Source organism: Haliaeetus albicilla, chromosome 24, assembly GCF_947461875.1.
Source record: "Haliaeetus albicilla chromosome 24, bHalAlb1.1, whole genome shotgun sequence".
NCBI lineage: Eukaryota > Metazoa > Chordata > Aves > Accipitriformes > Accipitridae > Haliaeetus > Haliaeetus albicilla.
In genome coordinates, this window is record NC_091506.1 from 8,685,908 (window position 1) to 8,702,503 (window position 16,596).

At 46.3% G+C, this 16,596-nt stretch overlaps 1 protein-coding gene across 1 annotated transcript; it reads right to left on the reverse strand.

The window, feature by feature from the left end:
• Positions 1-8,487: 8,487 nt before the first annotated feature.
• SNTN (sentan, cilia apical structure protein) lies at positions 8,488-16,596 on the reverse strand. Its single transcript, XM_069811960.1, has 4 exons — positions 12,938-16,596; positions 12,271-12,305; positions 11,372-11,511; positions 8,488-9,889 (listed from the first exon to the last, which is right to left on the reverse strand). Exons 1-4 carry the CDS (start codon positions 13,045-13,047, stop codon positions 9,731-9,733), a joined length of 444 nt encoding a protein of 147 aa, XP_069668061.1. The 5' UTR covers positions 13,048-16,596; the 3' UTR covers positions 8,488-9,730.

Consider the following 16,596-nt stretch of genomic DNA (forward strand, 5'->3'; position numbering starts at 1 on the left):
TGGCAAATCAGCAAGTCTCTGCTGTTGTCATGGCCCCCCTTCCTCTGCCATCTCCCTGTAAACTAATGGGCTATATTAAACTGGAGGAATTTCTGAACAATCAGACAAAAAAAAAAAAAAAAAAGGTGGCCCATGCCAGGAAAAACACAAACCTTCAAGAAATATTTGGCACCTTTTGGATTCTAACTAGCAGGAGAGAAGAGAAATATTAAGCTATGAAAAAGACTGGCTTTGTACTCTGTACACTCTTACTGCCAGTAAACTAGTACTCAGCTTACAGATTAAAAACAACAAAAAAAGTATTTTTCAAAGACCTTCCACCACAGCTGCTAGCTACAACTGCCTGTGGTGGAGCCACAACCCCCCTGTTGTTAACATCAATACCAGAGACATGAGAAGCGACAAATGTGATACCAGGTTTTAAGAGAGAGCCCTGGGATAGGGCTGGGGGTATGGAGACCCATTTGCTTCAGTCCCTGGCAAACTGGGGGAAAGCTTTGTCAAGACCAGCAGCAGGGAGGGACCAGGATGGCTCCTGGCAGAGGAAGGCATGGTCCCACCAGCACAAAAAAGGAGCGGTGACCAGCAGAATGATTGCCTTACTCCATTTAGCAGCATTTTAATGCCAAAGGGCTTTTGACAAAGCACCTCTCCAAGGCACTTAAAGCTGCTAGGATGTCACAGGATGAGAGGGAGGATCCTTTAATGCATTAATAACTAGAGCGATAAAAAAACCCAAAGCCCACAAGGGTAGGAATAAGCCCCAGTTTCTCCACAGAGGAGGGAAGTACCCAGGGATCTGTACTGCTCACTGTAGTCATAAGTGTCCCAGAAAGCCATTTGGAAGCAAGACAAAGTCTGTAGGTGACATAAGTCAGGATAATGAAAACTGAAGGAGATTTTACATATGTATATGCACACAGAGAGGGATTTTATATATGGCTTATATATTAATAACTCTATATTATACTTATTACAGATATATTATAACTTGTGTATATATAAGCCAAAATATATGTTATTTTTAATATATATATTTTATATGTATACACACAAGTATATCTAAGCTAATGGCCACCTCCTTTGCTACAGTCTTTCCCCAGGTACTAGGCACCAGCCACTCTCGCAGGGCAGATGTGGAGGGAGGCAGTCAGCAATACCGAATACAACACAGCAGCACGCAGGGCTCCATGGAGCAATGACAGCAGAAGCATCTTAGCAGCAAGTTAAATGCATTCCTTCAGAGCAAACTGAGTGCCAAACCCTGAGCCTGGGCTCCACTATGGTCCCAGAAGCCAAACCCTCCTGTTCTCCCCTGAGCAGCACACACACAGCCCGGCTGCATCAGCCAGTTTCATCCCAGCCGTGCAGTGAGTCAGGCAGACAGACAGACAACCAGGACAGCCGCTCCCCGCTGAGAGCCACACAGCAGCTTCCAGAAGAGCCCATAAGGGCAGTGTGTGTTTTTATGAGTCATTGCAGAGACTTGAGATGTTGCAGCAATTGGTACCATGGAGTTTAAAAACGTAACGCTCTCAATTCATTTCTTTATTAGCTAATAATTCAGGCTCTAGCCTATTATTTTAAGAAACTGATTGGGTACTTCAATTGATCTTAAAGTACCTATTGGCCCCTGTCAGCTCATAGCACTCATTAGGATGTATACATCTAGCCAGGAATCTCGTTATCAAATAATTGTCAGTAACAAAACGCTTCTAGGTTGCAGGAGAGCACGCAGACAGCTTCCAGCTCAAGGGGACAATCCTGCCTTTCCTAAGCTCTCGGTGCTTACAAAAAGAAGCAGCAAGGCCAGACTGGACTTTCCTAAAGCTACCAGGATGCAAGCTTTGTGCTCAAGGCAGCTTCACAACTGAGGTCAAGGACACCAGCAATACCCCCCTACCCCCTGATTAATACCAGCATTTGTTTTCTTGTATATTAATAAATCTCTGGTACAAGGAGACATTTTACCTACCTGTAAGGCAGTACAAACCAGCTCTTGCATCTGCTCAGCCTAGCAAGTCCAGCATGCTGACGTCTCTCCCAAGAACTCTGCAGAAGAAGAGTGTTTACCCTTTATCAGAATTTGAGCTGATTTGAAACACTCAGCTGCTGAGACCTCCCAGTTAAATGCCTAAGGAAGAGCTGCTAAACATTTTTCTGGGCCAGAAAAAAAGGAAAGAACCAGGGTCAAAATGTTCTTTCTTGAAGGCTCTGGCTATAACAGCTCTGGGGGGCAGCAGGCATGTCCAGAGCATGGCTGTCACCCAGTAAAGTTAAAAGCCAGTTTCCTTAGGAGACCTTTTCCACCGTGTGAGATGTATGCATCCAACATCATAACAAGAACAGTCACTTCAGATTTCAAAAGTCTCCAGGCTCAACGCTGAGCTTCCTTCAAGTCCAAAGCCCACTCTCCTGTTACATCAGGGATCTCTTTACTCCCACAGAGGAAAAGATTCCCCCAGACCCTGCATCAAGCAGCAGAGACCTGCCTCCTCCACCATATCTCTGAGGTCCTGCTTGCCTGTCCTGGGGCATCAGCGCTTCATCGGCATCCCAGACCTCCAACACCCACCCCAGCACCCCCAGCCCCACTTTGTACCATGTGCTGCCCAGGCTGCGGGACTGGGACAGCCTCTCCCTCCTCGGGGACCAGCTAGGCTGCGGCTCTGCAGCACCATTGCTCCTCAACCAGCCTGGCATCCCGAGCTCAACGTAGCCTGGGATTTGCTGGATGAGTTCAGATGCATGTGGAAGAGCCTTCCTTTTAACCCAGCTCTGCTACAGGGGCAGCTCTCATCATCCTCTAAAAGGGGTAAAAAGCCTGCAGTTCTCCTGCGGTCTCAAGGGCTAGAATAAATATTGGAGAAGAATTAAGCATTGCTCTTTTATTTGACAGGCTTACCCACTCTTTCCTTCACATATGCTTGAGCACTCCCAGCATTGCTTTGCCTCAGGATACATTCAGCAGAAGGCTTTAGGTGCTCATTAATTAATGCCTAATTTGTGTAGGCCTCTGCTTACAATTCTTATGCAAATTGCTCTCAAATTGTGTTCTGTTTTCAGCTGAGCTGAATCCAAGCACTAAAAAAACAGAAGAGGAAAGACAAATTGAGGAGTATATGTGCAGGTAATAAAGCTTTTCTCTTCCTCAGAGGCTTTGCAATAACCTTGGGTCATGTGTACTCCAAGCATAAATTTAGAGAAGAGATAAAGAGCGCTCTAATGGCTGAGCCTTGCAGAACATGCAAGTTAAGAGCTGCTGTTGGAAAGAAACTACTGATAAACACCCACTGATGTGTTGGTTATTAATGTGGTGTTTTTATATAAACTCTTCATCCTCTAGGAATATGATAGATTTTTACCAGAGGAGAAAAAATGCTTTTTCCGTATAATTTAATCATTGTGTGTGTTGCCTGGTATTAACACGCCGTTTGACAAAGCCATGTCTAGTATGATCTGTTTTTAATTTGTGTTCTTTATTACAGTTTGTTGTAGCTGCCTAATTAAAGTTTGTCAGGGAGGTAATCAGCCTTATTTCCGTAGTGAGATCAGTTTAATAAGAAGGTAATTTTGCAATTTGTTTTCATTAATTAATTAGGCAAAACCCTATAAAATCCACATAGTGGCGTATAAACCCAGGTAAGCTGTGACACCAGCTACAGTGTCCAAGGAAAGAGGGATATTCACCTGTTGACATTCTGTCCCCTATGTGGTTTTTGCCCCTGCCAACTTTAGAGAAGCAAACTCTGTCATATAATGACCTGGCTGTCTCTGCTAGTGCATGTTGTCTCCAAACCAACCCCCAAAAAGCATCATGTGGGCATGGAGGCAGAACAACTTGATCAAGAGAAATCCACCAGCAGATGTGGGAAATGGGTCAACATCTGTACACAGGCTTCCTGCAACAGCCCCCGGTGTCAAAGTAAACCAACCTCATACTCCTGGGAAAAGGAATCAAAGAAATAGTGGGAGGGCTCTCTGGGCCACCACTAGGGGAAAAGGAAAGGTCTCAGGGTTGGGTTGTAGATCTTTCTACTTGTCCCCACTGTAAGAATACTTGGAGCGTTTCCAGTACTAGCCAGCTCGGTTCTTCAAACTCAAGCAGAGACCTAGCATACATCAATTTATCCCGTCAAAGTGTTGTCCCAGCTTTAGCTGCCTTTCCAGAGAGCTCATATTTCATTTTGTAACATTGACTAATACTTAACAAGCCATGCAGGAATCACATGCAGCAAGGCAAGACTTTCACCAAAGATCATTTACCATGATGCTTGCTCTCCTTTGCTCCAGTGAGGCTAGGGTGCCCAGAGGCCAACTAGCTGCCATGTGCAAGGGTGGAAGAGCTCCTGGTACCCTGTATGTCATTTACTGATCATCCCAGCACAAGCAGGGCCTTGATTTTGCCCACTGATAAACTTCTGCATCTGTTTGGGCTGCCGTTTTTACTGGAGGGTTAGAAACGTGCCCACCTGAGGAGCTGCTTCCCTCCACCTGAGAGGTCCTGGGCTCTCATTGCTTTCAGCAGCAGCTTCACAGGACCATGTGCTGTGGTTTCTGTTTCTCTAGACATCAAGATCCAGCCGACAGCAACCAAGAAAGCCGGATCATGGCAAGGGGAATAAAACGAAGAGGAAATCACAAATGGGAATTGTTCCCTTGGCTCCAGGGGTTGCACTGTGAGTGTCAGAAACGTGAAGGTGCCACTCATTTCTGCAAGGGGCTGCAGCTCCTGCTGCTGTTGTGTGAGGAGCTATCACCTGGGGGGACAGCTCGGGCTGCAGAGGGGGTCCCTGCCTGCCCAGAGGCCCTCGGTACTCCAGGTCCTGTTTGAGACTCAGTGGCTCTTTGGCAAGCCATTACAAGCTCATTCTCTATAAAACCCGATTTGTGTTTTGGCCCAGGGGAATCAAGCATCACCTGTGATTCTCTGCACAGGAGATCCTTTCCAAATTGGCCTTTTTGAGACCTTTGAATGGGAGGAATGACGACTGAGGCACTACGCCAGATAAGCACAGCCAGCCTCTGCTACAGACACCTGGTGCTGGGCTTGGGCCGATCCCATGAGTTTCTTTATGCTCAGTTTGGGAGATCATGGTTTCAGCTCCTCTGTAGGTGCTGGATGCTGGGACCAACTCTCGTTATGGCTATGCATAGCGTAAACTCAGTCCTACAATAACAATGAATAAAAGATAAGTCCCGTGGCTCTGAATCTATCGAAATCTAATGGCTGTTTTGTGCGGTTGGGGATTAGAGAGACAGCCTGGTGTATCTGGCTGCTGAACATCATTTGCTGTTTACCTTTGCTGGAGGAGGACTCAGAACTAGGGCTATAAACACTTGCGGGGTGAGGGAACAGCGGATGAATAAAGAAAGGAGAGAAGACACAGCTTTGCTGGAAACCTTGTAAACCACTGACTGCAGTAAAAGTCAATGCAGGAACTAAAAGCTGTCAGTTCAGAAAGCCATAAAACCACCATCTCTTCTTTATCTAGCTTTCCTGACTGAGCCTGAAACAGAGAGATTTTCTTTTTTCCAGGAGGCGTTACAGAGTGCTCCTTTGTGGCTCACAAACCATCACACTTTGGAGAGAACATCATTCTGGGACAAAGCTTTTCATCTGCTCTGTAGCGAGCTCCTAAGGGGATGCATCACATAGCATCTTTCTGAGTCATTCCGACACTCCTGAAGAAGGTTTTCATACCATGTAGCCACAATTTAACTGCTAGCTTGGTGGGCTATGATGCAAACCTCTACCTCTCCCTGCAAAGTGACTTGCTGCAATAACCACCTGAGTGGATGCAGCAAGCAGCTGCCAAGAAGCTTTCATGGGCCACGACACGTGGAAGTACCCAGGTGGGGGTGTGCATCACACACACACATGCAAAGTGTGTGCAACCAAGGCGAGTTTTATTTTACGTGAAAAAGTAACACAACACTTGCTTTGAGGGAGGAGGAGATGGGCAAAATGTCTCTCGGACTGTAAGGTTTCCTCAGCATCCAGGCTCCAGTGCCCCGGACAGGAGGTCTTACTGAAGGTGCAACAACAGTGAGACAGTTGGGGAGCGTATTTCTCTTTCCTGAAAGATTTATGCAAAGTTGCACGCACAGTGCATGTGGCCCTAGGGTCCAGGCAGAAAGCTCAACATGCAAAACTGCTGTGATTCACCCTTTGAAAGTCAGTGGACTGGATGTGAGAGCTCCCCTGCAATCTGGGAGAGCACCTTAGAGGTTAGACTAAAGCCAGATTTTCAAAACCTTCCAAGTCCAGCAAGCCACAGAGTTAAGGCCAGATAGGAAGTAAGAAGTCATGGGGTGTTCTAATTAAAGCATGAGAGTGAACCTGCCTTCCTGAGCTGATATTTGGAAATGGAAGCTGAAGATCTGAGGCTGAAGCTCTCCCTGACCCCCATTTCTCCTCTGGCAGTCATCTGAAACCTCATGTAACTGCAGAGATGACTCAGACTTTTCAGAACAGAACTTTGAACTTCGATCCGAAGTCTGCAGAGCCTCCCAAGGTGGCTGTTTACACCTGGATGGTGTAGCTGCACAAATCCCAACCCAACTCCAAGCCCACAGAGGTCAGGTTTTGACTAGCTGCTCTTCATGCTGCCTTCACTTCTAGGGGGTATCAGATCCTGATACGATGTTCACACTTGCTGAGGCAGAGGAGCCTGCAGATTTCATTAATTTAGCTGCCTGCTCAACTCCTTAGCACTTGCGTGGGCTCTGCTATGAGAAATCGATGATGAACTCCCATCGCTTCCAATAGGAGCAAGCTAGGAACAAAATAAAGCACAACAGTAGCCTTTTAAGCAAGCTTTTAGCCAGCTCCCCGAGGATGCAGCCAGACATGCTGTCTACGCCAGATCAGCTTCAAAGCCGTTAGCTGAGAGTGCTCAGGGCAGCCACAAATAGTCTGAGCTAATAAAAGAGCATCTTCCACAGCCGAGCTGCAAACTTCTGCCTACTCCTAACTATAAGAAGATGCTGGGGCTCTTCCAAGTGCATCCTTCTGCTTTTGAGCATCAGGCGGGACTTTCAAGGGCTGATGCAGTTCAAGCCTTGCACACCCCATTCACTTTGTTCAGAAACTCTTGCAGAAACTATCACAGTGCCTCTTGGAAAGCCATGGTCTTCTGTGCAAGAAGCTCAGTGTAGACTGGCATCCAGTTCCAGCTCTGCTACATGCACTTAGCAAGGCACTTGGTTTTTCTGTGCCTCTGATTCCTTCCCTACCATTTGAATATCTTTGCTATTGAGTTGTTCAGGAATTGCTTCTTACTTTGGATTTTCACTGTGCTTAGCAGAAGGGGCTTTTGATCGAAGCCAGGGACTCAGGATGCTAGCTCACAACACACTGCATTAGAATAAAAAGGGTTTGCACAGGATGAGATGACAGAGTGAATTGATCTGATAAAAGGCTCTTAAGTCATTAATTCAAGTCATGCAAGATTAAGAAACATTTCAGCAATAACAGAAACTGTGTTAGTGCCTTAGGAATTTCAAACAGCTCTTTCTTAATTGGCTTCACAATATTGTTCCTTTGACTTTTTGTTGTAACAGAGGGATATTAGGAAATTTATGCTTTCAGAGTCACCAGTGGCTCCCGAACAAGCTTTTCAGGGCTGTGCTGTGTTTTCTTTGCTTTAGTAATGGGAAAGCCTTCTAGGGACTATCACATTCAATCCATCTTTCTAGCCCAGAAAAGGAGCATCAGCTGATATTTTAAGCTTTCACAGATCTTCCACCTGGCCAAAACCCAAGGGGATGGGGGAAGAGACTGAGCAACACTAGGGACACATTGTCAATATGAAGCTGTGATACCCACATGGATGAGGCTACCAGATTAAGTCCTCCTTTTGATCTGGTGTGCTTGGTCAAGGTCCGCTTCCTCAGAGAACACAGAAGGGATGGTCTCCAGGACAGGTTTGCCCTCCTCATCCATCTCTGTGCTCCCATAGCCCATCTCTGGGAGATTTGACGTGTGCCCCACGGGGGCAGTCATCCTCACAGCACGGGGCCACCAGTCCCTCAGTGGGAGGTGTACGGGAGGGACATCTCCATGAGCAAGCAAACGGACAGAAACGGCTGCTTGCGGGTTTTGTCACTTCTTGGTGCACGTTTGATACTGCCTGTTCTTGCAACCCACCATCAGAGCAAGGGATTTGCCTAATACAAAGGGGTATTTTGTAGAAGACCATTTGTGAACATTTAGCCTCCAGGCCAGGGCATGTCCTGGCTGAGGTTCAAGTCCCACAGAGCAACACCTTACCTGCTGAGCTTCATTTCAAACCCCACCGTGTCCATTTGCTTTTCTTCTTTCAGCTCCATCCCATACCGCACAAAGACACAGACCTTCCCTCTTAAAACAACTGGCTGCCAGTCTCCTACTGCAATGTGTCTTTCCTTTCCACCAAAATCCATTAAAAAACATCCTCTTAGCTTCTGAAAACACTAAGAGCCCTTTCATGTCAAGGAGTTAGGTCTTGTTACTCAGCTGGCATTAATTTCCCTCTTTTAACACCAAAGGTTTTGATCCCTTCCTGTTCAAAAAATTACACATCAAAGCTAAATTATTCTTGTCTTCTCCTTTCCAGGCAAGGAAGAAGAGAAAATGAAAAGGGTTGCAATGTTTTGCTGGCTCACTCATCTTAACTGTCTCGGTAGAGCCTTGTTAAATTTTTACAGAGGATATTCTGGTCCTGGGGTGTGACGCTGCTTTTTGTGGCCCAAAGGGATGTCACAGTGGGCTAAGTGTTGGCTCTCAGCCAGGACCTTGTAGGTAGGAATCAAACCAAAGATTAGGATGATAAGCATTTGATACTGAGGCTCTGGCCCTAACCAAGCCCATGGCTGGGTAGCCAATATCACTCAGCTCCAATACAAACACTTTACTGGCCGTCCTTTTTCCCCACCATCCCTAGTCTGGACCACCTCTTAGTTTATCTGGTTTCTCCTCTTCACAGTTTCATGAAGCAACAGTCTCAGCTGACAGACACACTTAACTAAGTCATCCCTTTGGTCACACAAGCACAGCACTGCCAAAGATGCATTGCAAATGCTGGACTTGAAATTCCTTCCATAGCCATCACTCAATTAAGAGTTCAGCTGGAGGAGGAAATAAAAATAAATAAATGCTCCTTTCAGAAGTGTTAATGGTGGGTTGGAAACCGTGCAGACTAAAGTAAATGTTTACTGAAGGCTGCAACAGATTTTGTGGTCACTGCCAATTGTGAAACCCATCCCTGGTATCACTCTGCTCAGGGTTGAAGCACCCTGGGGTAACTGGGAAAGCCCTGGGGAGCTGACCGGCCATGCCGTGCACGTTGCTGCCCCGAAGGAAGATGGGGCCGCACATTTTTGCGGCGGTCTCCCCATCATCTCCCCACAATGGTGCAGGGAGCTCTGGGAGAGCACGGGCTGCCTTTCCCTGCCATTAAGCTAGGCTGGGGGCTGCACCCAGCTGCTAACTGGTCTTGGGACCCACTGGGAGCCAGTAAGCACACGCTCCCAAAGCATGTACATAGCGGACACGTACACCAGAGCACCAACACTTCACTCCACGGACCGTTTCTACTGAGGAGTGAGTTCAGCCAGGTTTGGACAAGGCTTTATTCCATTTAAAAGGAACCAGCACAGGGTATCCAGTCACCCAGTGTTATCTCTGTGTGGTTCACTCCTGCTTTCCTTATAAAGTGCCAAGCCATTTCTTCTTTTAAAGCACTGATCATTTTGTGGTTTTCACGTTTTTGATCTCCTGCAGCAGGTCAGACATTAGAGTGAGACTGACTAACAAGATCATGAAATCTTCAAAATCAATTTTGTTCTCTGACTCCTCATCCAGGGCAGAAATTATTTCCTGGTATTTTGGTTTCTTTTCTTGGCCCTATGGAGAATTTTAAATGGAAAAAAAAGAAAAAAATATTAAGCATTAAGTTCCTTTTTTAATTGCATCATTTAAAAAAAAAAAAAGAAAGAAAGAAAGACACCTATGTAAAAATTCATGTATTTTTCTATCTTCCCATTCAGGTTTTTATGTCCACATTCATATTCGTTTTTCTAAAGGTATTCCAAGAAACTCAAACAGAAATATTATTGCAACCAGGCAGGAGAGCAGCCAGTCCCCAAAGTTTCCACCTGAATCCAGAATACGTCTTTTAAAAGACACCTAATCATGACTGAAAATCTGGCAGTGATGATGATGACGTAGCTGGTAACTGCTGGAAAAAAATGGAATCCCGTTTCTTGGTAAAACTGGGGAGAGGAAACAACCAACCAATCCACCCTCCTAAACTTAATATTCAAGGCAGGTCCTCAAATATACTGTGAAGCTCTCAGAAACTGTTGATTTTACAGATATAACTTCAGTAGCTGCTATTCTCTGTCCTATTGGACATTACTGTTGGAATGGAAGGGATTATTAAAATTATGTATCACGTCTCTTATTCATATTTCCTTATGAAAAAAAAAAAGTTCCAGGATATTTTTTTAGCTTAATAATCTTCAAAACATCTCATGATTCCAAATTTGATTGGCCATTGCTATTTTCAAGTCCTTTTCCATAAGGTGCCTAGTGTCTAATTTGGTACCAATTCCCCCTCCCCAACCAGTCGTATGATTTCGTTATTCTTGGAAGCAAAGGTATCATCAAGAATATCTTTATTCCTAAACATGTCTCTCAATAACTTCATTAAGCTCTTTTTACTAGTCCTACATAGTTTTTTCTACCACTTGATAAAAAATTGTTTGGGTTTTTTTTATTTAGGGAGGAGGAAAAAAACATCTGCAAGAAGTTTACAGCCACAAGTGCCAATACAACTGTTTTCACCATACCCGGCTGCCACTGACACCCCGGGTGGGTGACCGACGGAGAGGTGCTTTCTGCTCCCTTTCTCCCAGCAGTGACAACAGCGCACACAGCTCTGCGGCACGGGGCTGGCTCTCCTCGTACTGGGCCAGTGCTCTGGCAAACTACCGAATGCCTTGTTAAATGCGGTGGGTTTGTTCGCTTCATAAATACAGTCTCTTGTCATTGTCTGAGGTTTTTTTTTCTTTGGGATTTTTTTTTTTAATTGCAATTGCCCTATTTTCTTAAAAAAAAATGCAAGCAGGCACGTCAACCATGGTTTATTGCTGTCCCCCCTCTAGCCCTGTGTTAGACACAGGCTCAACATAAAGCAACTAATTCACTGAAGATGTTTGTACCAAATCATTAAAGTCTCACTCGGGATTACCCCACGGACTGATGCCTGCCCAGCTGCAGGACAGAGCCCGAGGTGCCATTCCTGCACCCAAAGTGCCCGGCCAGTGCCAGCCCAGTGCCGGCCAGTGCCAGCCCAGTGCCACCCGCTCACCCAAACCCCCTCACCTGTATGAAACCCCCAAACTGGGTTTGCAGCAAGCTTTTGGTTTCAGCTTTGCTGAGCTTGCCCTCGGGGTCAGCAGAGTTGTTATACACCAAAGCCACCGTAGCAAAAGCTTTTTCAAGGTCTGAGCCTTTTCCTAGAGCTGGGGGGGGGGGGAGAAAAGTGATCAGCCTATCAGAAAAAGTGGCATTTGAGATATAATTGAAAGGAACCTGTCAGAACCATCCTGAGTGGGTGGAAATCTATGTAGTTTCATTAAAGTTAATGAGACTGAAACTGTTTATACCCACAGAGGACCTGGCCCAGATTTTATTTGGAGTGGGCCAGCAACATGCCTCACGTCCCACGGAAACACAGCCCGAAAGGAAGCTTTCCATCGGAGCTGGGGCAGTAACGCAGGGTGACGCGCGAGACCCATCTGGTCTATCCCCACCCTGGGCATCCAGCAAGGACCTGCCACGCCACGGGGACAGGCCATGCTGGCCATCTCCTGGGTGCGTTTGGACCTCCAGGATCCTGTACCAGGGAAAACACGGCCCATTTGGGAAGGCTGGCTGAACAGAAATGCCTGTGTCTGAGCATCAGCACTGCACTTCAGCCTTACACTTGGGATTTTGGCCGGATTCATCGCCCCCCACTCCTGAGTCGCATCCTCACAGTCCTCAGCATCAGGTACCACAGATGATTTGGGCTGTGATTTTTAACGGGAAGGCAGGCAGAAGAGGAGCCACAGGTCAACGCAGGAGCACATTACATGGGAACCCAGGAGACCTCCCCATCTTGCACTGGCCGAGGGTCTACGTAGCCTCTGCAGCTCTGCTAAATCACCAGCATTTACTGCACTTGGGCTGTGGCCTTGGAAGACCTGAACCCCCAAGGGGCAATGAATGGGTCTCCTTACCTTTTATTGATGCCAGCTGCTTGGCTATAGGTATGCTGGTAGTGAGAGAGAAGAGAGGCACAGTTATCACCTGGTGAATTGTGTGTGTGTATATCCTTTCTCCATGAGTGAGCTTGCTCATTTCTGTTTCATTTAATCCCCCAGGAACTAAGGGCTTCCCAAGAGAGACTGGCTTTCCTTCACAGTGGAAAGGAAAATGGCCTTTACAAGCAGCACACAACATCACACAGCTCCTAATTCTTCACCGAAGCAACTAGCCTGGAGTTGTTATTAAAGGTGCTTATTAAATAACTTTAAGAGAGGGGCATTGCAACATCCTTCAAGTAATTTCTCCAGAACATGAAAGAGCTCCAAGAAGTTTCTCGGTTTTAAGCCCATCCCCATGGAAGTGCAGAGGGGTCTGTTATCCCCCACTCACCAGTGCTCCCAGTTTGGAGCAGGCACATAGCTTTTATTTCCAGCAGGACTCACATCTGTCAGAAGCACCTCCCTGCTTTCTATTAAACTTAAAGCCTGCTCACTTTTGCTAAAGTGCTGGAAACTAATTACGGAGCAGCCAACACACAGCGGAACAGTCTGCTTGTGATAGAGACAAACGCATCCAGATAATGAATTTCAAGACAAATGGCAGATCACCAGAGATGCAAAGACCAAAGTGATGACTTACCGCTTGGGCATGCCTGCTGCAGCTGAAGGGCTTTTTTTGGTGGAAGCAGGAGCCGGCTGATTGACCGAGTACTGCTTCGTGCTGGGAACGCTTGCTCTGCAGCCACACATCTCGAGGCCGGGGTGTTTGTGATCTCTAAGCAACTCGAGTAACAGCAAACAGGTGAATTCAAGCTCTGCCCTGTGAAAGCAGCCTGCTTGCAGCCGTGCCCTATCAATAATGTAAACGCTACCTGGTGATCACAGAGCCGGCTAAATACATCAGTCTAAAGCAGAGCCTGTAAGGCAGCGCTGCTGGGTTGGCAAGTAGCATGGCTTTTATTTTATGTGAGAATTTGACAGAAAGAAACCAAACTAATGGAGCCTGAATCCTCTTAGATCTGTAGAGATGTAACTTTGCATCAGGAATAACTAAGATGCTGAATCCATTCAGCTATACACATTATCATTTTAATAGGAAACGTTTCTAGCGTGGGCTAATGTAACTTGCCCCAAGCTGCAAAGTGAGTTGTTCCTATAGACAGAGTAAGAAACCAAGCGTTTCCCAGTTCCTGACCCAGCATTTATCCTAGGTGAGCACATTCCTGCTCCAATATTTATTCCCCCAGTGCAGCACAAAGCGGAGATCTGTTCTTCCTCCCAACTGCCTGCAAAGCAGCATCCAGCATGGAGCCTCTGCTTTGGTTTCTACCCGAACGGATACCGCCTGCTTCCAAAAGCAGCACGGAGCCATATGGCAGAGCAGTCGCACATTAGAGGAACTGGAAGGGCTCCGATGAACTTTGTTATTTATTGGCATGGATAGCGCTATTAGAAAACACACAGCTTGTCAAGCTGCCTATCTCTGCGCATGGTCTCCTTTCTGCGGATCCTTTGCCTGGAGGTGTCTAGACAGGATAACTTTGACCTAAAAGACCAAGCAGCCGTTTTAATCCCAGGGTGGTCTGTTAAGAGGTAGTGACTTCAACTACCTCATCCTGTTCATCATTCCTGGTGAAAGGATACAAAACTGATGTTAAAACTACCCAGGATGAGACTTTATGTAACAGGACACGCAAAGGAGACTGCAACAGATGGCCTAGAGAATTAAAATGTTTTCCTCATTTAGAAGAAGCTAAATTACAGAAGGCTAATGAATAAGGATGTTCACCACCTTACTGTTCCTGGATTTTAATTATCTTAAAAAGCATGGGAAAAGAGAACCTTTAATTTTCCATCTAAGAGTGTCATTACTCAAACAATTCAGAGCCTTTTTCTGAGAGGTTTAAGCTGTCTTAGATCTCTAGTGCGTTCTTTAGGACTGGCTCATGAATAAAACAGAGCCTGTAATTGCAATGACGCAGCCAAAACACATATAATCAATGCTCATTATCCCATCAATTAACACACTAAAATTAAACAAGAATTCAGGCTTAGTAATCTGCCATCAGCTAAAAAAAAAAAAGTCTTGATATCATGTTGAAGTGATAATTCCCTTTCACATCTGTTGAACCATACAACAAGGCATGAAAAGCCTTACATCCCCGTTAATCCGCAGAATGGTAATGTTTGGTCTTAGCATCCAAGGTAAAAATGAGAGTGAGAAACAGACTCTGTTGCCTGTTTATCAGCTACAGGCAGTGCCGTGAGCTGGCTGGCAAACCCAGCCCTCTGTGTTTTGGGCTCTTTCCACCGAAGATCAGACTTCAGCTCGCAGGTTTTTTCACCTAACCGACTTTTGAGTGCCTGAGCTCTAGAGCAGGTGATTTGCTTTGCTGGGGTATTAACAAGTTCAAGCAAGCCTGGGATACATTATCCCTCTAGGATATACTAATTAGCGTATGCAGGAGCGTTAGTGCCTAACAGATAATGGGTAGCATGAGGATAACCCTTGCCTTTGCAGATGATCAGCTTTGAAGACAGCAAGATTTTGGCTGTGTGTGTTACTGGAGTATTCTGGTCAGCAAGGTGTGCAGGGAGCCAGGCCATCTGCTCTGTAGCTATTTTATACACACTATTTATGTTTGAAAGGTCCAGGTGCTTTTATCGGTCAATTTTTAGCATGTTTCACATCTTAACAATATTGTCTGCACAAAATACGCAACCCAACGACACTGAAAACTGCAAAATCTTTACAGGCAGTTCACTTAAAATAATTGCTACTGCAAAAAGCCGCAGTCTCTACTTCACTTTTGGTATTTTCCCAGAGTTTTCCCATCCTTTTTTAAGTACTTTCTGCAATTCAAGAAGACTCACATTGCGAAACAGTTGTGTGTGACGGAGCCCCGGCTCCCTTAGAGATGACCCTACAACACTCGGCAGGGGCAGGCGTGGGCATGCCCGCGCAGGCAGGCAGAGCAGAGGGACAGAGGCACAAGGGAACACCTAAAATAGAAGATGCATTCACACCGTTAGCCACTCAGACTTCATTTCTTTAGCAAACCCTTCAGCAGCTGCAGGAGAAGTGCTGCTAACTTCCACCCAGGGAGGTAATAGCTTGATTTCTTTGTGACCAGAATATGGTCATTTTGATCTGACATGATACATCTATTTTTTTCCAAAGAGCCGAGACTGAGAAGCCCTCCACTCCATCTTAGCCTGAAACAGTACTGGCTGCCACAGCCTAATACTATTTTTTTCTTGCTCCATCCCTTTGAAATCAATTAATGCGGGAAAAGCTGGCAGAAGCAGCAGGTCTAATGTGCTCACCGCAGTTGGTCTCTCCACACCAGCCACAACCCGTGGTGTCCCCACGGGCAAGCGGGCTCAGCCCCGCTGGAGATGGACCTTCTCCTCCTCTCCTGCACGGTGGCACGCAAAGAGGAGACACAACCCAGCGCAGGTTAATGGGGGATTTAACCAGCTCAAGGGATTGATAGCCGTGCTGCTGCAACAAGCAGTCTGCTTTGCACAAATGTAAGTTAGCGAATGGTCACCGTACCCCTCCGGTCACAGACCTGAACCGGCTCCTGCTCACCGGTAGCTGGTTTATCCATGCAAACATACTGCGAAGCATCCCGAAACCTGAACCCCTGCATTTATTTCAGGAGGTGGGGAAAAGCAGAGGATAAATAAAATCACAGAGTGAGGGTTTCCTACTCATTTCTTTCTCCATCACCATGCCTTTTGGGGTACGTGCTGCTGCTGCTTCCATCTGTGCTGGGATGGCGTAAGTGATGTTCTCTGTGTCCCAGGAACATTTGCCTCTTGACCATCACCATTTAAAAAAACCAAAACTCTTCATAGTCAATTTGATTTCACTCAGGGGTGAAATCTGCACCAGTATTTATCTGCATCGGTCGGGCTGGGTGCAGTTTGCTGACTGGTGCCCCATGATTAAGCTGCGACCCGCGCTCCTCCAGGCAATGCAATACGCTGCCCGTGGGGCACGCTCGGTGCAGGGGTCCGGGTGAGGGGGAGAGCCCGTCTCCCCCACCGCACATGTGGGAGATAACCCAGCTCTGCCTGGAATTTAGCTCTGGGGTCACGAATGATTAAAATATTTATGAATCCCATGCTGAGACAGAGCAAGTGAAATGTCATTTAAGAAAAGCTATTAGAACTGGTCTGTCTGCAGGGAAACACCGTTTGTCATCTCACGTCCAGGCATTTTTCAGAGGTGGTATAGCGGTTTGGCCAAAATATGCTCAAGCCTCGCACGGGGGCTGTCAGGGAGCAGAA